This window comes from Neocloeon triangulifer, unplaced genomic scaffold, assembly GCF_031216515.1.
Source record: "Neocloeon triangulifer isolate White Clay Creek 2 clone unplaced genomic scaffold, ASM3121651v1 ptg000003l, whole genome shotgun sequence".
Lineage (NCBI taxonomy): Eukaryota > Metazoa > Arthropoda > Insecta > Ephemeroptera > Baetidae > Neocloeon > Neocloeon triangulifer.
Window position 1 is genome coordinate 4,988,133 of NW_026775546.1, and position 22,781 is coordinate 5,010,913.

The following is a 22,781-nucleotide window of genomic DNA, read 5'->3' on the forward strand; positions in this document are numbered from 1 at the left end:
ATTTTCTGAGATCATTAATTGTAAAAACGCTCAATTTTTTTATGGGAAAACTTAATTTGGGTTAAATATTTAATCTCAAAACTGAAGGAGATTCTATTTTTTTTCATTCATACCAAATTTCTTGTGCATTTCAATGCCTTTTGAAATCGTTTTCCTTCTTTTTATAACAAGAATATAGCAATTGTAGAGTGTGACACGCAGACATCCTTCAATCTTGCAAGTTTTTTCACCAAATCCACCGGCGCGGAAAGGAATTTTCCAATTTCACCGGCGGCGGAATTTTGTTATTGGCTGCGCAAGCATAACAAAGCAGCGACGACGGTTCCATCCATCGCACTGAAACAAATAAAAAAACAACCCCGGAGCGATCGTAGAGCTGCAGTTTATTAACACGCGCGTATTGGCGCATGGCTGATTTACTGTCATGCAATGACAGCGATTCAGGATCGTTTGGTCGCGGTGCAAATAAAAAAATCAGCGGATAATTGCGATTTTACAGCGCGTTTGACACCGACGCGGTGACAATGGCTGTATAATTGATTGGATCATTATGTCCCTTAGTTGACCGACCACGGAAATATTTCTTTCAGTGACAGATTAAAAACTAATTAAAAAAATGGAATTTTAATCTTCCTAAGCATTACTATTAGTCAACAAAGCTTAATTAAAGGGATTCTGATAATAATTTTTTTCATTTTTCCTTCTTTTTTAGGCAATTAAAAAATATCGAGGTATGGAAATAGCGAAAAATTTATTTTGTTTATTATTCTTACTTACAATTCTTTCTCAGGACAATGTCCTGTGAAATGAAAATTACATTATAAAAGTTTGGTACTGAATTAATAAATGAAATAAAAAAAGCAGAAAAATTCCCATTTTATAAGAAACAGTAGTTATTTTAAAAATTTATCTGGCTTTTTTAAAAGTAAATTAATACTCAAAATTATTAAAAGAGAAATTTGTTTTTGTATGCATAATTGCATATCTAATTTCATATTTCGTCTTTTTTCGCTTAAATTGTAAGATTTAAATCATTTCCTCGCCGATCTTTTTTATCCTTTCATATATAAAATTTCTCCACCTTCTAGAGATTTTTGTGCAATAAACGAAGCTTTGTTCACTTTGTCTCTCGCTTCAGGTGCATGCAGGAATTTGTGATAAGATGACGGTTAGCAAAGCACAAAGAAAGAACGTGGCTGAGTTTTCCCTGCGGACGAGGAGACGAAACCACCGCTTTTTGCTTTCACTCTATTGCCGCATGGAATTTCGCAAGGTTCCGCTTCAGTGAATCATTGTTGACTTTCCACACAGCCATTTTATGTCTGGAAAATTCCGACATATAACAGAGATAAATTTAATATTCTGAAAACCGTATAATATTGTTAATATTTTAGCCATGAAAAAATAAAGTCGTACGAATTAGTAAAAGTAATTTTAAGTATCGATTCAAATAATGATCCGGTAATTATTTTGGAAAATATCAAATTTGTTTTACAAACTGAAGTGAATGGTGTTTTTAATTTCATTAAATTATTTGAAATAAAAATATTATTACATTAATTTTTACTTAATTTGTGAATATTTTCTCTGTTTCAGGCAAAGCGGTGCCGTTTGTTGAGCTGACAGTGGCACACGCCTCGGTGCTGACCATCCTGGCCATCAGTTTTGAACGCTACTACGCCATCTGCGAGCCCCTGAAGGCCGGTTACGTGTGCACCAAGGCGAGGGCCTTTCTCATCTGCGTGCTCGCGTGGGTCTTCGCCGCCGTGTTCACCAGGTAAACCAAATTCAAAACTCTCCGAGGGCACTAATTTTCAAACCGAACAAAGTTAACTTTTCGCTCTGAGGAAAATTAAATTTATAAGGGAAAAAATGTGCGTTCGCCACCCCTGTACATAACGCCCCTTTCGTTCTGTTCATTTGACCTCTACCACTGACCATCATCATCAATTATTATTCCTGGACGTGTGTAAATATATATATAAAAATTATACCGACTGCAAATAATCTGCATTATACATAAAGTTTGGGCTGCTTTTTGAACGGTTGATGCTGTAAATATCCGTGAAAAAGACAAATCGAGCAAATTGGCTGCTGTAAATATTTTTGTCTGATTTGTGGTTAAATGTGGTGATCATTTTGAGACTTTGCTGAACGTCATGCGTTTGCATTTGAGAACTTTTTTCTGCCTGGTAAGTAAGTGGAGAGAGGTATGTGACTGGGCCGACAGCCGAGGTAAGCGGGTGGCATACTCGGTTCGAAAATCTCGCTTCTTGCATTCCTTCCTAAAAGTAACCACGTCAAGACAAAATATGATCAAAATCTTTCAATTCTCTTGGTTTTCAACGACTTAATTATTTTCGTTTGTTCTTCACTTTTTTAACTCGTAACTCGTACTAACGATATTCTAATTAAAAAATTAAATTAAAAATTTGGACGATGGTGAAATTTAATTGCTTTTTAATTTGGACTAAAATAATACAAGATTCCAATTTCTTTATGATTTTAAAAGTTTCTCTTTTATTACTTTTTTAAAATTAATTTACTGAACTTCTGAACACTCTCCATAATCTTTATTCTTGCTATAAATACTTTTTCGTGGCAGATTCTATCGCCGGAATACGAATATATCGCGCCTCTCATTTCCTCTTCTCGCGTTGGCTGCTATTTAACGACGGTCTCATCAGCAGAGAACCTCAGTTCGTTTTCATTACCACGCATAACTGACTCATGCGAATTTTCGCTTTCGACCTTTTGCGCGCCTCGCAAAATGCTCATCTAACCCACTAAAATGTTTGCTCTTTCTTATCTTGGTGTGAATAACGGCCTCATAAAAGTTTTCGTGGGCTGGCTAGGCTGCATAATGTGCAATTAAGGAAGTATTACATTTTTTTTTATATACGCACGATTTAACCGCGTTTTTATTTCTCTACTAAAGAAAGTATACAAAACATTCATGTTTGGTAAAATGAATCTTTCAACTTGTAATTTATTGATATATAATAATAGTTTTGGGTTTTAAGCAAATTATCGATTTTAAGAAATTTTAAAAATCATGTACTTTCATAGAAAATATATTTTGAAAGAAATTATTTATTAAATTGTAATAAATATTTGCCCCGTTGCAACACTTAAACAGAATGCGAGTTATTTCCCAATTAAAATTACAATTTCAAATCGTGCATGTTCCGCTTTTCACAGAAAAACTGTCAATTTTTACCATTTGCGACATCCACGCTTGGGTTGAGAATCATTCATGCAGAAACTGGTCTCGTTTAGTAACAAAGAGACGACGGTGGTGTGGCGCGAGGCCTCAAAAGTCGAAGAGGCGTGAAAGCGATTTGAACAGGCTCTCTGGTTTTTGTGCAACTCTCTTCCAACCAACACGCTACTGCCTGCATTATTCATGAATTAGCATATGCACGCGTGTAATACAAAGTAAAGTAAATAAATATGTACGGGTCGGGCAATCTGTCAAGCTTGGGCGCACGTACCGAGTGACATTTCAATTCAACGCCGCTTTCATGATAATAACTGCTACAAAATTGAATAGCAACGCGTCAAGCAACGTGAAATGAAGAGACTGTGTGGGGTGTTGAACAGGATTTCATAATTAAAATAAACCTCAAGGCTTCATATGAATTTTACATTACATTTTAGGACTTTTAGGAGTGCAAAAATTATTTAATTAATTTTAGGATTTGAATTTTGTTAAGAGTTACGCATTTTTTTTTTTTTTTAGTTAAAATAAAAAGACTACAATAATATGTTGAAATTTATTATTTGTAAAAAATAAAATTATTTCCAATTTCATTTAAAAATGAATTAGATTCAAAGTAATTAATTAATTTAGTGAATTTTAGTGCGTATCTTTTTTAATTATTAAACTTATATTTCAAATTAAACCAATATTTATGGAGATTTGAAATTAATAATAATAATTTTGTTTCAGTTTATATTAATTAAATGAGGTCTTCGTAAAGTTAATATTCTAATCAGGACTTCTTCCATTGTTAGTAATTCACATTGAATTGTCGATAAGAATGGCGAAGACCGTGTAAAACAGCAGCCTTTTCGCACAAAAACTTTTTATCTCAACCTTCTCAACTTCTTTATCGTTCCCCTTTTGTGTCCCCAGAATTCTGCAAAAAGAGCTACGATTTCGCCCTAATTTCTAATTAATGAGAAAACTTTCTCAATTTTTTCTCTTTTCGTTGCGAAAATCAAACCGTGCGAAAAATGTCTCTCGTTTTTCTCTCCAGGCGACGACGGAGACTCGGCGCAAACTTTGCTCTTTTCTTGCCCTCGGCTAGTGGCTTGTTTTCCATCCTCTTACGTCAGCTTTTGAAAACACAGCGACAGAGCAGATTCGCGTGTGACGTTTTTCTATTGGAAAATAAAAGGACAAAAATACCTTTCAAAACTCACAGGGCACAAGAAATTGTCCTCAGACGTCTTTCAAATATTTTTTCTTATTTGTTTGCCCCGTCCATAATGGACCCAATGTTTGCCTCAGTTTCTTTTTCCAAACCAACGTAATTCGAGCATTTTTCTCCAACGAGATGAAAAGAAAATCTGTGCAAAATGAAGTCCGGTGCGTCCAAGCGAGCTCCAGAGCGCAATTCTCGTCAGTTGCTTTACTTTACGATTACTGCCGTGCCCAGGCTGGCGCGACTTCATTTTCCTCGACGGAGTAAGTTTTACTCACTTGCTGGCTTTTTGCTCAACACGCACGTGACACTGATTACTCCGATTGTGGAACAAAGGATTTGCTGCAAAGAGCAGCACCGCCAGCCTTTATTACGTATCGCCCGTGTCGTTGTTATTAATTTTTGCATCAAGCGCTTTTCCCAGCCAGAAAATGGAACTCCCGAGTGGAAAAATTAAGGTTGAAGTGCTTTTACCTTCTAACAGAATTATTAAAAATCATCCCTATTACTTAGAATTTTAAAATAAAAGAGCTCTAAAAAAAATTTACTAGCCAAAGTATTATGCAACATGCATAATTAATAATAAACATTTATTTTGTCCTATTTGTATAAATTTATTTAACATCTTTTTCTATATATTTTAGATTTTTTTTTAATTTTCTTATTTATTAATCACCAATTTTAATGGAGGAGCCAAAATTATTTCAATAAGAAAAGTATTCAGCATCATTCCTTCTATTTTAATAAAATAAAAAAGCATCACATGAACTGTGGTTTTCGTTTTTTCCCCAAGCGTCCACACGTGCCCCTGCAGCTCCCGTAGGGTGTCATCACATTTGCTCACAACTTTTCCATTAACTCTGGAAGGTCGCCAAAATGCATAAACCCAACGGAGCCGTGTCATACACCCACGGCCTTTGTTGTACACGTGAAAATCCCACCGTTTTCACACCCTTTCTCTCCCCCATGTTGTTCATTTTAATGAAAAAAAGTGGCTTATGTACAGGAGTGCAAGGTGCAAAATAATATATTTGTTTCAACATGTTTTTTTTTGTGCCGTGCGAGTTTTCAACCGTATATTTAAACAGAGGTATTTTCGTCTCACCAAAATGAAAATGGTTTTTCGTGATTAAGCACAAGTGCCGTTGTTAATTAATAAAAAGTAATTGTTTAATCATATCTGAGCGCACATCAACATCTACTTCCTAGCTTTTTTTCAAACTTCTGTATAATGTGTGAACTTTATCATACGACTTTTTTAACTGAATATATGAACATCAGGCTTTGCTGCTTTCGAGTTACATGTCTTCTTGTTTGAGTCTATAAATCGGCTGTTTTTTTTTTACAAAAAATTCTAACAATGGTGTGCAGAGATGAACTAACACGGCTTTGTCAAGGGCGACTAACAACCAACCCCTCTATTCTCCTCTTTCTCCGACTCTCTCAACCCCAGAGTTGCGTCGCCGAGTTAAAACGCTCTATGTTGACAGCCCCATCCTGCTGATCGCCCAGTACAAGTTCCTTGACTACTACGACTCGACCAAGGTGCCCGTGTGTCTGATGCAAGCCAACTCGTTCTGGCCCACCTTCTTCTTCATCATGACCATCTCGGTATTCTTCCTGCTCCCCCTGTGCGTGTTGATGGCGTTGTACACGATCATCGCCCGCCACCTGATGGCTGAACCGAGCCATCCAGGCTGCAAGTCTGCCGGCACCCCTGGGGGAACCCTTTCGAGCACCAGCGGCCAACAGCAAGGTGGCGAAAGCTCAAATTTGCGAGCTCGCCGCCAGGTGGTGCTGATGCTTGGCACAGTTGTCGTTTCCTTCTTCATCTGCCTCATGCCGTTCAGGGTCTTCACCCTGTGGATCATAGTGGTGCCTGAGGAGACGCTCTTCCGTCTCGGGGTCGAGGGCTACTACAACCTGCTCTACTTCAGCCGCACCATGACCTACCTCAACTCGGCCGTCAACCCGATCCTCTACAACCTGATGTCCTCAAAATTCCGTCTCGGCTTCTCAAGGCTGTTCGGTTTGCGGAGGCGCCGCAGAGGGCGCTGGAGGCGCGGTAGCGAGTTGCGTCGTCTGCAGGGCAGTGCCGGTGACCTGACGACGGTGCAACGTGGAGACACCGCCAGCACCCGCATGTCGTCGGGCACCGTCTTCACCAGAAACGGCACCCTCACGTCGCTCTCCTACTCGAGCTTCTACCACAACAACCGACACAACTCAACGAGGCTGTCGCACGCCGCCGTCGACGCCAAAGAAAATAACAACTCGAGCCCGAAGAACGGCGCCGCTCGCAAGTCGCTCATCGTGCGCAACCCCTCAACTAGTCTCGAGCCGGGCACGGCCACCAGTGGCTCGGCCGCCGTCCTGGCCCGCTTCACCGTCAGGCAAAGCAGTTTTGACGCTCAGCCAGAAAGCTACGTCTAGAGATGATTTCTCTGCAAAAATTAATTATATAAAGCTCTCAATTTTCTTCAAATTCATCAACCGTTCTACACACTGTATCCAATCGCAGATCTGCGTAGTAAAATATTCTCTCTCATCTTTTTATATGTATATGTCTAGTGGATATTTATGAGGTATACAAGACGTTGTTGTTGATTTCTAAAACAGTTTTTTTTTTCAAAATACTAAATCAAAAAGCTTAACTAATGAATCCTTTTGGCTCTTTTAAATCACTGTAATATATTAATAGTGTGGTAGGTAAAAATTTCACACAATATTTGTGAAAAGTGCAATGCAATTTGATTTTTGCTAATAAAATTATCTAATTTTTATTGACAGGGATTAAAAAAATGCACATGATACTAGATTTTATAAATCCAAAACAGTTTTTTAAGCGATTTGAATTTAAAGCCGGCTTTTCCTTCGTGGGTTTTGTGAGTTCATTATTGCTTATGAAAAATGGTATCCTGCTCTACATGTTTCGGCTGCGGGCTGCAACCATATTTCATGAGCTTTCTCGGCGGTGGTCGAGAGAAAGGGCAGGATATTGTTTTTCTTAAACAATAAACAACTCACAAAACCCATCAAGGAAATTCAAATCACCATGAATAGTGAGATTCTACTACAAAATTTTAGAGCCTTTACACTTCTACTTTTTATTGAATTTTTTTAATTCCACAGAAGTATATATGAAATAATTAAAATTATGATATCAACCTAAAATTTTAACCAACAACAACTTCTTTTCAACCTACATAAAAATTGAAAACAAAAAACTTGCTATCTTATGAGCCAAAATTTAATTTGGTGCTCTTTTGAATAATATTTAGCGCGTTTTTTTACGAGATGCAAGAATTTCAAATGATATTAAATTAATCGCAATTGTCCGCTAAAATTATATTCTGCTTATCAGATATTTACTCGAAACCACGTTTGGAGCGAATACGACTGATTGTAAATTTTTCTCAAAGTCCGCATTTTTTAATAAATATCTTCCCTAAAAACATCATAACCTCTATAAAATGGAAAATACTTAAATGAGAAAATAGTAGTCCGCCCGTGGTAGTGATTCTCTCCACTCTCAGATATTGTGCTAAAAACAATGGAGAGTCCTGGTGACTTGAATATTATGATACCTACGTCTATTGTAATCACTGTAAATTACTGTATATCTCTTTTATATTCAGGGATCGCTCGCATCAAGACTGAGGAAGTATTTTTTAAACGAGATGAGATTGTAAGGAGAATCTTTTTTATTATTTTAAAAACCGGATTTACAAGAAAAATATCATAAAACGCAGGAGATTTTTTCAGCAATCAAAAAGAAATAATTTTCTCGTGCAAAGTGTGAACTGTGGAGTGACAATACAGGATCGCTTTTAAGTGAAGAACAAATTATCCCACCAGTGCTCCGAAATTCATTATATTATAACAACCCAAATAACTGCTGCAATCGTCATTTATGTGCAAAACGTGTTAATCGGTCGTTGCTAGCTGTTTTTTCTGTCATGTTTGTTTTTTTGTGTCGATGAATAAAATATTTTTGTGTTCTACATTCCACTCAAAAGCCGAATCAAAGCTGTATCAATCAATCATTATACTGTACGGTGTTTTCGTCGTTGCTGCATTTGTTGTGTGCAAAAAAATACATTCACAAAGAAACCACTCAGTGTCATCTTCACACAAATCTTTCCGTCTCTCCTTGGTGATTAACACGTGAATTAAAACGAGAGAAACATTCACCGTAATTCATTCCCCCAAAGTGTAATGTTGTAAGAAAAAATAAATATAAAATAATTTTTCTGCGTATTACGAAACTCACCTAGAAGTGGAGATGTCTCATGATATACTATTTTTGTGTACTTATCAAAAAATTATAAAATAAATAAAATGTGCAAAATTCGGGCCTACGTGCATGGATCTGTATCTCTATAGTAATATATTTTTGTTTGTCAAAAAAAAAAATGGTTCCATTCGTGTCGAAATAAAACGATTAAGTTGAGAAAAAGAACCGAAGACGTCCGCAAATTTCTCTTTTCCTTTCGTTCTGTTCTTTTCTAATTGTTGCCTCGGATTCAAATAAGGAATGAAGTGACTGACGGATCTGTCCCGTCGCTTGCTGCTGATGCAATTACGTTTGTTGAGCACTCCTTGGATTTAATGGAGTTGAAGCTGCTGGAGAGCTATAGTGGTGGTAGTTAATTCGAATTATATACGAACGTGCAGCACAGCAGTAGTTTGGAGACTTTTAAATTGATCACAATTAAAAGCAATGTGTGCGCTCACACGAAAGGAAGCTGCCGTCGCCGGACTCGAATAAACACCAGCGGCAGCCAGGCGGATTTCTTGTTGCCGACGATTAGAGCGAAGTGGGACACGAGGGACCTCTTTTCGGGTGGATAAGGTAGAATGTAAGCTGCCGTTCGAATCCAGTAGATAATGTAGGCAACCCTCGCAACTCTCCTATGTAGCTACTATATTTTTAAAAACAAAAAGCTTTTTGGTAAAAGTTTTTACTATTAATTTCTTTTAATTGTTGATTTTTTTATTTAATAATCTAATTTATGAATGTAGAAATATATTTGTTATTTTATTAGAACAGATATTAATTTTTTTAAATTAGTAAAATTTTGGCTCATATGATGATTTGGATAATTAAAAAAAATTAAAATTTATTGCAAGCTCATACTCAAGACGGACAGATCAAGTTTAAAATAATAATCTAGCATCTTATTTTTTTCTTTTCTGCGATCTATTGTTGTATTATTCAATATTTTTTTAATTGTGTCTTCATCACATTTCTGTTATCCTATATCTGCAGCACCAACAACTAGGCCGGGTCATATCTCTGCAGTCCCTTAAGTGCTTTTTATAATTATTAACTACTCGAAAATTGCACTGTCTCGGTCACCTCGGTCACGTCTCAACAAAAGGCCCAAATGTAACTTTCCAGCTGAACAAAGCCATTTCCACCCTTTTCCGCCTCTCTCTCGCGCAACAAAGAATTGTGCCCCATATTTCTAGAACAAAAGACGTGTCGGGCAGCAGCTTTTTCCCTCATCCCGCCGCAGCTGCTGTGAGAAAGGACGAAATCGTTTAAATAAAGCGACTGCTGCGCTCGTAGCTCTCAAGATGGATGAGCGTCCGCAATATTTCATTTCTGCTCTTAAATAAGTGACAAACACACACGTCCGCTCATTTTATTATCATACACTGACACCCTTTTAGGTCCGTTAGAAGGAAGTAAGTCCTACTCCGACCGGTAAGTCACTCCGGCCGCAGAAAATGAGTTAGAAATAATATTTTTTTTTCATACGTGCATGTAAATATGTAGTGCTGAGTGTTTTTCTATTGTTCTCTATTTGTAATTGTCGGTGTTGATTGTGATAGCTTTATTTTCAATAATTCCTGCAAAGCGGAAGGGGAGATATGATGAAAAATAAATTGCACCAAGGGTATATTGTCAATAAAGCACTCGGTTATTATTGCATTCTGGGACGAGGCGATAAATCACTCCCAACCCGATAGGTATTTTATCAGAAATAACACGCCCCGGTCGGCACTCGCTCGTTGCCTCTATATTATTTACGGCCGATCGACAACTCCACCTTGTTTCCTCTTCCTCTCTACTTGCTCTTCGGAACGACAACTTTTGCATTGGCAATAATAATTTCATGCTCGCATGACTCTGGGAAATATTAATAAAATATCCCCACCGACAAGCCAGCTGTCTTTATGGGATTAAGTTATAGAGCCAAATATGAGGAAAAAAATACATAAATAAATACCGTCCTTATATCTGCTGCAATTTCCTCGTCCTGAACGATTCATTCCTGTTTTATGACAGTCGTAAATTTTTTTGTTACTGTTTTAAAATAACCTAACGTACTCTTTAGAATTTAAATTATTTGCTGTGCCATAATAAAACTCTTGAGAGAAGATATGAATAAAATATCGTGAATTTAAAATACTAAAAATAAAATTTTTTCCCTTGATCAACTAAATTATTGGAATAGCATAAGAATGCTGAATGATAAAAAAAAAATATTCTAGATGAATGACTGTGTATTGAAAAGAAACTACTTTTGAAAGCGTATTTTTTTAATCCAAACATCTGTCTTGTTGTTGTTATTAAAACGGCCGTGACTCTCGGAGTTACAAAATTATAAAAAAAAAATATGATGAATCGGTGCATAATCAGGAGTTTTCTAGCTTTTGTCCTGTGCTCATATGATCTAAAAAAAGCAACTGTTGTGAAACTTACAATCATAATCAAGAATTTTAACAATCCCAATTTTAATATGATTTCTCAGGTCATAGTGATTATGAAGTTCTTTGATGTCACCAGTCATTTTACAATATTTTAATTTTAAACGAAATATGAAAACTTACAAATTAAAAAATACAATCTATTTTATTTCTTTGATAAAAGTAATGAAGAACGGAGAAAGAAATAATAGAAATTGCATCAAATTTTATTATTTTATTGATATATTTATCTGAATCAGTTAGAAGATTTTAAATTTTTAATTTAGAGCACAGTTTTATTAAACTTTAGCAAACTTTATTCACCTTTTTATTTGTAAATTTATAGATGTAATAACTTTCATATCTGTAGATAATGAAATTTTCTTACACTTCCGGATTCCCATACTTTTTAACTTCTCTAGAAATAAAAAGAACTCCAGATAAATTTTACCCCGCAATAAGATGGGAAATTTTAATATGTTCCGAACGATATTCTGAAGTTATGCAACCTTATGGCAGATAATATTTCCCTCGTCGAGGTGAAAGTGTCGCGAATTATGGCACTCGGGGGTGGCATTAGCCGACCTCGGGCGATAAACGCGATTCAGCGCGGCATCCATCGTCACGTTACATCCCACGCTTAATCCTTTCGTTCGTCATTTCATTTCCTGCCTTCCTGTCGCGACCGGCTGCTGATTTGTATTCCAGGGACGCGTCGCTTTTATCGCGCTTGCACTCGCGCGCGCGGCGAGAGATAGTAAATAATATTACAAATGCATTAAAACGTGTGTGCGCGACTCGAATCCTATAAAAATCGCGACTCCCTCTGCTGGGGACGCAGAGGAAACGAAAAAGTAGTTCGCCTCTTTTATTGTTTCGGAGGTAAATGCACAGAGGGAAATCCTTTGTGAGGCTCATTTGGAGTTTTAATATCGCATGATTTTTTTAATAATCAAAATTAATGAAAACAGTTCAATAGAAAAAAGATAAAAAAAAAATCACATAGAACAGATAATTCAATTTTGATATTTTTAGTTTACAGTGAAATCAATAAAATGTTACGTAAATTATTTTTAGTTTTAGTTTTTACTTATTTTCGACTGACATAACAGTAACTTTAGCATTAAAGAAATAAAAATAAGTCAATCGGTGAAGAAGATAACCAGGCAAAAAAATTTATTTTAATAATGAATCAAAATCGCCCAAATTTTGTTATATTTGGGCTGGATAAATGTGAACTACTAAATTCATTAAAACATTCATTCATTGATACATCGATCAATTTCCATTTATCGTGTTTACCTTCGTAATTAAAAAAAGTGTGATGATCTATTGGAATAAACAAATCAATTCCCTTTTTAACTAAAAATATGTGTGTTCGTCTGTGCCCAATTTTTCTTGACGCCCGTTCAAGTGAGTTGAATTTATTTATATCTAATTTTTGATGTTTTCATTTTGTGTGTGCCTAGGTCATTATCATATCATACGCAGAGTGTTTGGTTTTATGTGAGATTTTGTGTTGTTATCTGCTCTTTGTACAGTTTGTGCCCATTGTTGGTGTTTTGTTGCCTCGATATCCGTCTATATCCATATCGGTGCTGATTGCCGCGCACGTCGCGTTCCATTAGCACAAAAGTATTGCAGTTCACCGACGGCGCGGCTCGGGTGATGGAAAGCAATTTGCGAGATGTCTGTGCGCTGATTGCACCCGCGCTGCACCACTTAACTGAAATTTCACCCCGCAACCCAATTCGCCATCGCGTCATCTGCCTACCCGTACTGTTACAGAATGTGTGTGTCTTTGTTACATGTAGCATGCAATTTTGGTGTCGGCTTTCGACAAATATAGGAAATAGAATAATGGGATGTGATAAGAGAGACATACATTGTATATCGACCGACCCGATTTGTCTCTCAGCCAACAGAATTTACACTGCACCGAAAAGATTTTTTACTAAATCTGATATATGTTTGATGTTTATCGTTCACAAGTTGATGTCACTAATGTTTCTAAAACATTTCTAGAACATGCGAAACAATTTTGGAAGATCAGAAGAATAAAAAAGAATAATTTTTTGAGTGAAATAAAATAAATATTAAAATAAAAAATTATAAATTATAGAACATCTCATTTTACAAGACTATAAAAACAACCCAAATTCAAATACCATTTTTTTCCTTAATTCAAAATATATTTTTATACTTCATTAATGGGTTAATTGGATTTTTTTACAATAATAATCGAAACTGCAAATTTGGGTTCAAATTTTGAGTATTTAAAATATACACATTTCCCGCTGTATTGAAAAAGGTATTGAAATGTGCGGCTAAAAATATCCTGTTAGCTGGGTTAATTGGGCCTTAAAATCAAATTATGCTGTATAAATTAAAAAATAATGTTAGATTCAGTTTTAATCCAATTATTAATAGTAAAAATTTTAAAATTACATTAAAATATTACTGTGAAATTGAATAAACTGCACAATTCTTAACTTTGCATGCCAATTGGTGTTAATGAGTGTGACTAACTAACCGCACTTTAGTGGTCCAATTCTCCTTACCGCCAGTAAAGCACCTCGCGCCATTTTTCTCTCTGTTTCAGTCCGATTCTGGCGGTGGCCGAGTACAGCTTTGAAGAGTACTTTGACGGCACCACGGTGCCCGTATGTTTCACCAGAGCGGACGACTTCTGGCCGGTGTGCTTTTTCATCTCGACCATCTCGCTCTTCTTCATCATTCCGTTGGCCATCCTGGTCGTCCTCTACTCCATCATCGCGCGCAGCCTGACGGCCAATCCGGCCCTGGCCAAGTCCATGTCCTCGCACCGTGGTTGCAACGGCCACATTTTGCGCTACCGCCGGCAGGTGGTGCTGATGCTCGGCACTGTTGTCCTTTCCTTCTTCCTCTGCCTCTTGCCCTTCCGTGCCCTGACCCTGTGGATCATAATCGCACCACCAGAGGCGATGGCGTCACTTGGGGTCGAGGGTTACTACAATTTGCTCTACTTCTGCCGTATCATGCTCTACCTCAACTCGGCCGTCAACCCGATCCTCTACAACCTGATGTCCTCAAAGTTCAGGGATGGCTTCGCCAGACTCTGCGGAGTCAAGCGAGGATTGAGGCGCAGAGCGACGAGGACTTCCGGCACTGGAGATTCTCTGCTCATCGGCCGAAACGGCACCTCCAGTGGCTCCACGCAACGCACCTCATCGTCCAGCGAGTCGGCCGCGTCCTGGCGACGCAACCACTCCGTCTGCGCCGCCAGTGTCAGGAGCAAGCAACAGTCCTTTTTGATTAGGCAAGCCTCCTCAAACGCCGCCGATGCCAAGGCCAAGGGCGAGAGTTACGTCTGACCTTTTGAATCCACAAACTCTTGAATGAACACAAATAACAAGGCATTTAAGCAAGAAGACTGATTTTCACACAAAAATGACACGGCTGAGCCACGAAGAATGCAAACGTTTCTGATTGCAAATTAGTTTTCACACTAATTCCTAAATAATCGTTTGTGAATGGCCTTTTTTGGCTGAAAATTTATTTAATAGGCTGGGCAACTTTAATTTTGAGATTCTCAAAAGATTATTTAGGAATTGTTGTTGGTTGTTACATTCGTATAATATTGTGGTACTGACAATACCAATTATTTTATTGCAATCGAAGCGGAGCTTGGTAAAAAATAATGTAATTATGTAATGACAAAAACATTTAACAAAAGTAATAAGTTCAGCAAACTTCAGTTAGATTATAATTTATATAACATCAAAATATTGTATTCATGGGAGACATTGAGACAATTTTAGGCAGAAATTGAAGGATTTTTTTGCAAGTGTCCTTAATGGTTTCGTTAGGTAAAGTCGAAGAATTTACAAAATATTAAAATAATAGAAAATTTTTTGATATTATATTTTGGCTACTTTTCTTTTGATTTTTTTCAACGTGGCCTTGCAAATTAAGCCGCACATTTGTTACATCGTTTCTCTGATCCTTTTATGAGAATTATAAGTTTTTTAGAAAAACAAATATAAATAAATATGACATGTAGTATAATTATACTTTTAATTGTTGCTGTTGATCCTAAATAAAAATATTAAACAGTTCTAATCATTATACCATGCCAAAGGTTAAATGGAAATATAATATGTCAAAATAATATCTCAAGTTACTTTATGTTCAATGTTGAATAATTATTCGCAATCATAAATTCCTGTGAATTGTAACGAAGTCGTTCCTCGTCTCATTAAAACTCATGTACATGTCGGTGTGATAAACGGAAAAAAAATTGAGAAAATTAATCTTGCCATTTAAAAGAAGACTCGATGTAATATCTGCAAATTTTTAGTAGAGCTGAGGTATGTTACACAAAGTTGGTGTCTTGAAAATCCGTGTCTTGCATTTAGGAGGAAGTATACAATTGCATGACTATATTTATGTAGATTATCAGAGAAGCGAGAGAAATACAAAGAAAGTATTTTTGTACAAGAACAAATTTATCATTAAGTGCGACAAAAAAATTATTTATTTTTGCGCTTAAATTGAGTAAAAAATAACAGTTCCTTTTTGGGCAGCCTTTTAAAAGAAAATGGAAAAATGAAATGACAAAATAGAATATTTATCGATTCAAAGTAAAAATCTCAAAGGCTGATGCATATTGCACTATTATTTGAATAAATAAATTTTAAAACTTATAAATGATTTTGCCAAAATTAACAGAAATTTTCTAGCTAAATTTAAGCTTGCGTGCATCAAATCTTGAGTAAAAGTTTCCATCAAACTGATATTTTCAAATAATTTATTACTCACCACATAGTTGTTAATTTTAAACGGTTGTAGATTCCATAGAAATAATATATATTGTATCAAAATTAGTTAATTGCCGATTTCTTGTCCAATGGATTGAGGATTATTTCTCTAAACATTTTAAATAATCGACTGATTCTCAGAATGCGTAAGAATAAGAACAAGCAAGAAGAATACTATAATACACTGTGTATTTTAATCCACTCTTGTCGTCTAATTAGAATGTGCCATATACGCCAAAATGTAATGTTTACACAAAGTGTGTGTTAATTTCACGTGTCTCATCTGTGTGTCTAACCACGTTTAGCTTGTAGAGGACTTTAGCGAGATCTTTCTCGGTGCAGGAAAGTAGAGCAATATGTAAATTAACCATCTCCTAGGTGTAAGCAAAGTGTAAAGGAAACCAATAAAACGTACATACACACCGTGGCGGGCGAGATAACATCACGTTTCGCAGTTTCAATTGTTATTCCGGCTACAACACCCCATATCCCTCCCTTCGATCTTTGTTCACTCACCTTTTTCTTCTTCTTCTTCCTTCGCTGCATTTAATTAATTAATTCCAGCGGCGCGACACGCAGACAATTTCAATTAAAGGGCTGCGGCGGCAATCGATGTCACCTGCTGGAAATAAACGAGGATGAAAACAACGCAGCAGAATCTCTTTCCAAGATTTATTTTTTTTACCAGAGGCAACGTGGTTGTAAATGAAGTTTCCTGTGAAGAACAGGTAGGTTCTTGCGACCCAGTTGGTACCACAGAGCAATTTACTAACTAAGGATAATCTGATGGGGTCGTAAAGTTTTGCTGCGAGGCAAGAAGAGATTTATAGGATTTGTTCTTTTATTTTTACAAAACTCTGAAAATGAAAAGAAAAATAAAGGTTTTATAAACAATAGTTAACCGTTAACTAAAAAATTTCTTTCAGGGAAAATATTTTTCACCATTTTAACACATTTATATTTTTATACAGATATCTCTGCTTCAATTTCTATAGTTTTAAAGGAGATATAAACATATACATGTCACAATTTGTGAATTCATTTTTGTAGCCTTAAAAATTTTTTAATCATGAAACTATGAAGATTGTATAATGAAAAAATATCAATCCTTATTCTAAATGAACAGCTCAAAAGTATTTAAAAAATTAATAATTCAGAAATTGAAATTTGTGTTTATTAAAATGAACTAAAGGATGCATTTGCCATTTGGCTTTGATCGTACAATACAAATATCTTAACAATATTTTTTTTTGCAACCTCAAAGATTGACAATTTCTCTGATTCTCATGTTAAAAATTAATAAGTTTTGGTAAGATTTTAAGAGAAATAATGCCTTTGAGGCTGCTATGAGTAGAGAGAATAAAAGAAGAGTTATTTGAAGCTGCTTGTGGCGTGGCGCGCCTGCGAACAGCAATGGGTAGGCCACCTGCATGGCAAGCGCTCGAACCCGGTTGTATAACAGGCAGGCGCTAGATGGACCCAAGCTGGCCAAAAATAACCCCGCGGTGCTCGTCGGTGGTGCGCGAGGCAGCGACGTGGGACGTGCACGGCGAACAAACAAATGACGGTCGATCCGTGTGTGTGTTGAAAAGTCAAGTCGAATGTCTGCAAGCTGTTCGGACGGACAGCGCACTCGGAAATGGGCCCAAAATGAGCCGACCACGGCGCAAGTGAGGCGGCCGGGGGCATGCTGAGGACTGGTGCGGAGCCGCGACCGAAGAATGCAGGCCGAGGAGGGCAACAAGACCCTTAAGGTGCCCACTCCGACATTTGTACCCGAGCAAAAATTAATTTCTCTAATTCTTCCGGAACGCAGCGCAACCCCAAGGTGGAGTTGGGCAGGAGCGACCTGCTCAAGTTGCTGGGCCACTTGGAGGGAGAGTTGCAGGCCAGGGACGTCGTCATCGCCGCCTTAAAAGTGAGCAAATCTGGAAATCTCGAAACTGCAGCCTGTCATTTAACTGCGTCGCAATCATTACTTAAAAGTGGTCGTTCAAGAAAAACATTCATAAAATTTAATCAAGAAAAAAATAATCTACATGAATTTCTAAATAATCCTTAAATTTCTATAATTATCGTAATTGAAATAAATTATTGCAATTTGAGAAGTTAAATTTTTAAGTTTTTAACAGTTTAAAATTAAGTTTTATAAATTTTCCTTTTTTGTAATTGAAAAAAAAAATACCTTGAAGTTATTTTTAGATATTGCTGGCAAACTTTATTTGCAAGTCAAACAAAATGACTTTTTTCTCTCTAGACCTTTACTATGACAATGAAATCGTTGTTTATTATTTCCCGTTCCAGCCGAGAAACCATTTGGTGCAAATGTCAGGCTGTGTGTTTGTTTCGACTGCAAATAGAAGCCGTTTGGCGTTTTTACCGTTCCTCAGAATTTATAGCGCAAGTTCCGAGTCCGTTTCTCGCGTGCCCACGACCAAATTGAATACCGCGTGACAGGCGCCCGAATTAGTTAGGGTGCAGCGAACTTTTTCTCCGCACATTGCTTTTTTCTCAAAGTTTCGTGATATTTCAAATGTCGAGAAGTTTATAAATCAAAGGTTAGAGAAAGAGAGAGAAGTTAAAAATATTAAAAAGTGACATTCAAACAGTTAATAAAATTAAAGTTTGTTGCATTGTTAAAAGTTTTCAAGTTTTTCGCTTTCCCTGTCAATTATTGAAATTAAATTAGCTATTGATTGATTTTTTTTTCTATATAATTTCCTAAAAATATTAGTTGTATATTTTTATAAACTAATGGCAGAATCCTAAAATCGAGGATTTGTATTTTAAAATTTGATATAATTATTTAAATATAAAAACAAGAAGGTAAAAAAGGCAAAATAAAAAATCATTTGCAACTGAATTTGCTAATCAATCTATCCAAATAGTTTGAAAATATTTTTATTATTTTGACTTATAAATTTTTGATTATGATTTTAATTCTGAGAAAAAGGTTGAAACCTTTTCAGTTTATCTTGAACACTAAAATCAATTTTCCTTTTCATTTTTTTTTCCAAAATATAACTTTCAGTGCGAACGCGTGAAGCAACTGCTGATCGGCAGCAGCCGCGTGACCTCATCGCTGGCTGCCCTGCAGCGGGACGGCTCGCTGGTGCGGGGCCCCAAGGTGGACGAGGGCGCCATCAAGAACCTGGCCGATCGCCAACTTGCCGCCCTCGAAAACCTGATCGTGCAGAACCGTCGCGTGCAGGTGCACATGAACAAGGTGCTCAAGGAGACGGAAGAGCGCCACGTTCAGGTTCGGAATTTCGTCTAAAAATGGAGAAGAAAATTTTTTAGAAAAATGTTCAAAACGCAGGTGGTGAATCAGCTGGACAAGATGAAGCTCGCTATGCAGGACGACGCCGAGTCGGAAGCTGAGAAGGCAAGATTGAGACAAGTAAGGAAATTTTGGCATTATTTATTTTATATATTTCAAAATTATTATTTATTTACAAAGCAGTTTTTACGACGTCAAAGGGGGTTATCGTGATTTATTTTTATTGATTTTTGAAGATTATTTGAGTGAATATGAGAAATTTAAATGATTTTTTTAAGCTCTTTTGGTATTTTTATTTTTGCTCGTCACAAATGGAATTATTGTAGCGACCGACTAATTCCGTCGGATGCCCCTCGCTATTAATTATTTCTGCGCCACTGAAGGGGGAGGCGTGTGTGCTGGAAATCATTGGAATTAGCAACGATTTGGGTCAAGTATCGGCCCACGTACGTTCGCTCTCTTTGCTCTGTCTGCCGACCGAATGCATATTTCATTAGAGCCCAGCCGGCACGGACCGAACGAGCCTCATCCCATTATATTGCCATCACACAAAGCCTCTTTTCTTCTCTCGCCAGCGTCGGCCCGGCATAGGCAACCCGCGCATCGCGCGAGACGGGCAAAAAGCTCGACGCCGCAAACGGCAGGCGCACGAGAGGCCCATATAAATTATGACGGCGGAGGAAAGAAAATATTGATGAGAAGTACTGAAAGGTCATGATTGCCCACCTCGACCAAACTTCTTCATTATTTTTTTATGTTACTAAAAAGTTTTTTAATGGCAATAGCTAAGTTGTCAAAAAGTTGCTTTGGGCTTTTTTATGCTGAGAAAATTTCCAACCTTGGCTTATCCAATTTTAATTTAATTTATATCTCTGTAGATCTGTAAATCATAACATTTTTAATGAATTCAGAAAGAAACAAAAATCTTGAAATTTAAGGATAAAAAATAGTTAATCAATAATCATATTAATTGAAAATATCTTGAATTAATTTTAGGAATTGGAAGTTGAAAAGCAAGAGAAGATGAAGTTGGAGGAAGATTTAAAGAAAATTCAAGAGCAATTGGAAGAGGAGCGTAATCGTCAGAAGCAGATTGTCCTCTTGCTCTTGGCAGACAGAAGGAAAGTAATAATGAAGTACATTGAAGAGAGAAAACGTTCCGAAGACCTCGCTCAAGTATTTTTCTTGATTCGAAGTAAAAATTTCATTTTATTTTTTGTTGCTCTAATTTCCAGATTTTGAGTGAAGAAAAGGCGCGCGTAGACTCGATGGCGGAAGGCCTGGAAGAGGAGAGCAAGCGGGCGCTTCAAATGGAGGCCGATCTTGAAAAGCACCACGCAACCTTTCAGGTTGAGCGACAGCAACTGAAAGCAGCCCTGGCCAAGGAAGAAAAACGGTTGGTTTAATAAAATAAAAGTTAACAAAAAATAAAGCATACATTTTGCAGCGCTCGAGAAGCGGAAATTCAATTGGAGGCATTTAAAAGGAAGTTTGCCGAGGTTGCAACAATGGGAAGACCGCAGAGTTCTTCGACCTTGGTCACCAAAGTGGTGCAACCAACGGCAACGGTGTCCAGTAAACCCGTCAGCGCCCCAGGTAAAAAACAAATCTGCATTTTTTTTTAATTGAAATAAAAATATTATTTATTAAATTAAAAAATAAATTTTCCAAATTTATATCTATATAGAAATAAATTTATTTATTTTGTTTTAACTAAATATAAATTTAATTTGCAGTGACTGGTATAGCCAGGAGTGTGGCATCAGCACCAGTTTCAAGAATTGCAGAATCTCCACAGGTTTGTGCTTAGTCATAAATTTAAATTAAACAAAATTTTATTTATTTATTAAAAAAAGTGAGCGTAATTAAAATATTTAACTCTCCTTCTAGGTGGTGCAGATGTCCCCTCACGTGAGCCTGCAGGCGAGTCCAGGCACCAAGGTGTTCACAAGCACCAATCAGGACGGCAGGGTGACGTACCACGTGAAAAGTGCGGTCGCCCCTCCACTGCCAGCTGCAGCCAAGAAACCGCCCTTGGTGCCCCCTGCCGCGGGCCGAGGGGCGCCTCCCCCGATCCCACCTAACAAACCGGTGGTGCCCCCCAAGAGCAAAGACCTCGAGACCAACAAGACTTTGAGCATCAAGCAGCCACCCAGGAAGACTTGAACTTCAAGTTAAACACGCGCCAGGGCCTTCTTGTGATACGGGCACGTACAGAATATATAAATCGGGACTCTTCTTACTTGTATCAATAATTTTTAAGTTCGATATCATTCTAGTCAGCATTTTGATTGAATGTTTGAGTGATTATTTTTGTACACAACACTGCTTTTGCGTTTTTCTTCTTTCTTTGAGACTTTGACTCAATCATGCAATCAAAACTCACGCTAGTTCCTATTATATGAATATCTAGTCAGCCCGCATTTTGGAAGGCTCTGGTCGCTTATTTATGGTGCGAGATTTTATTTTCATTGCGTCTTGTCCTGTTAATTGATTGTTTTGTAAAATGAACACAAACAAATTAAGTGACGTGTCTGTAGCTGCAGGTCTTCCACACCGAGCAATTTATTCTAATACTTTTCCTCTTCAGCACACGCTTCTGTCCTAAATTGTTGTATGGTTTCTGCATAATCTACAAAATAACACTAACTGATGATGTGATAGAAGGAAACTATTATTATTATGAAGTTGAACTACTACTGTATACTTGATAATTGTGTGTATTTGCGTAATATAAGTGATAATTGATCGGAATATTTTCTCAGCCTATCAATATTTGAGAGGCTTGAATTACAAATTTTCCTGGAGTGATTTTGCAATTTTCATAAATCAAGTTTCTCAAAAACTTGTAATTTGCTTTTGACCGATTTTTTATTTATATTAATTATAACTAAAGAAGAATTTTGGTCTGTATAAAAATTTAGCCCAGAAGGAAGTAAAAGAGTCAAACAACTTAAAAAAAGTTCGTGATTTTGCAATTTGCTTCTATAACGCAAATACATATTTCCTCATTATCCATTGGTTAATTTAACCATTTGATGATAGTTCTTCTAATTTATTGATGGTTTCCACGTAGAGCACCCCACTCCTTGCTCGTAGGTTTAGTTGGGTGAGTGCAAGTTAAACCACAAAGTTCACTGTGGAATTAATGTAGAATGCCTCTATGAACAAAATCTAAAACGTAATACGTGTATGTCCATTACTAAGCAACCCGTCAAAAACGAGAAAATCTGTTATTATAACACATTTCACAAACGATCGACAGTGAAATAAAAAATAATAAAAGCTACGAAGGAAGTATTCTGGTATATAATACAAATAAACAAAAAAAACTCATTACTCATAATATTGTAGTCATTAGTCCACATAATATGACTTGGAAGAGAAAAACTTCTTGCTTATTTTTCATCTTCTGGACCTGTGTGATCCATAAGAAGTAGTGTCAAAAACGCTTGTTGAAAATTATATTATTCAAAAAGAACAATGTTTTTATAAATAAAACAGAAAATGCGTTCAGCAATATTTGAATTAATATCATTCGAATCCCCATTCTAAAATAATTTGCGGTAATCA

At 36.7% G+C, this 22,781-nt stretch overlaps 2 protein-coding genes across 3 annotated transcripts in view; both read left to right on the forward strand.

Annotated features, from left to right (window-relative positions):
- Window positions 1-16,883, forward strand: part of LOC132192547 (thyrotropin-releasing hormone receptor-like) — an 80,077-nt gene extending 63,194 nt beyond the window's left edge. The window contains exons 2-3 of one of the 2 annotated variants that reach the window (XM_059612548.1): window positions 1,597-1,777; window positions 13,732-16,883. In XM_059612548.1, the coding sequence (XP_059468531.1) occupies window positions 1,597-1,777; window positions 13,732-14,482 (932 nt within the window). In that variant the 3' untranslated portion in view covers window positions 14,483-16,883. Of the gene's footprint in view, window positions 1-1,596; window positions 1,778-5,920; window positions 11,323-13,731 lie in introns of those variants that run through there. The other variant, XM_059612547.1, reaches the window with a different exon arrangement.
- A 317-nt stretch (window positions 16,884-17,200) lies between these two features.
- LOC132205850 (CTTNBP2 N-terminal-like protein) lies at window positions 17,201-22,748 on the forward strand. The gene is made up of 9 exons (XM_059635177.1): window positions 17,201-17,682; window positions 17,745-17,846; window positions 18,960-19,187; window positions 19,248-19,328; window positions 20,205-20,384; window positions 20,444-20,604; window positions 20,656-20,804; window positions 20,945-21,006; window positions 21,099-22,748. Exons 1-9 carry the CDS (start codon window positions 17,650-17,652, stop codon window positions 21,372-21,374), a joined length of 1,272 nt encoding a protein of 423 aa, XP_059491160.1. The 5' UTR covers window positions 17,201-17,649; the 3' UTR covers window positions 21,375-22,748.
- The last annotated feature ends 33 nt before the right edge of the window (window positions 22,749-22,781 follow it).

Bases quoted from the DNA above. Each gene is read 5' to 3' on its own strand.
- LOC132205850 (XM_059635177.1), top strand. From the start codon at position 17,650: ATGCAGGCCGAGGAGGGCAACAAGACCCTTAAG. The intron at 19,329-20,204 runs GTAAGGAAATTT...AATTAATTTTAG, and splicing joins AGAAGGCAAGATTGAGACAA to GAATTGGAAGTTGAAAAGCA. The intron at 21,007-21,098 runs GTTTGTGCTTAG...CTCTCCTTCTAG, and splicing joins GAATTGCAGAATCTCCACAG to GTGGTGCAGATGTCCCCTCA.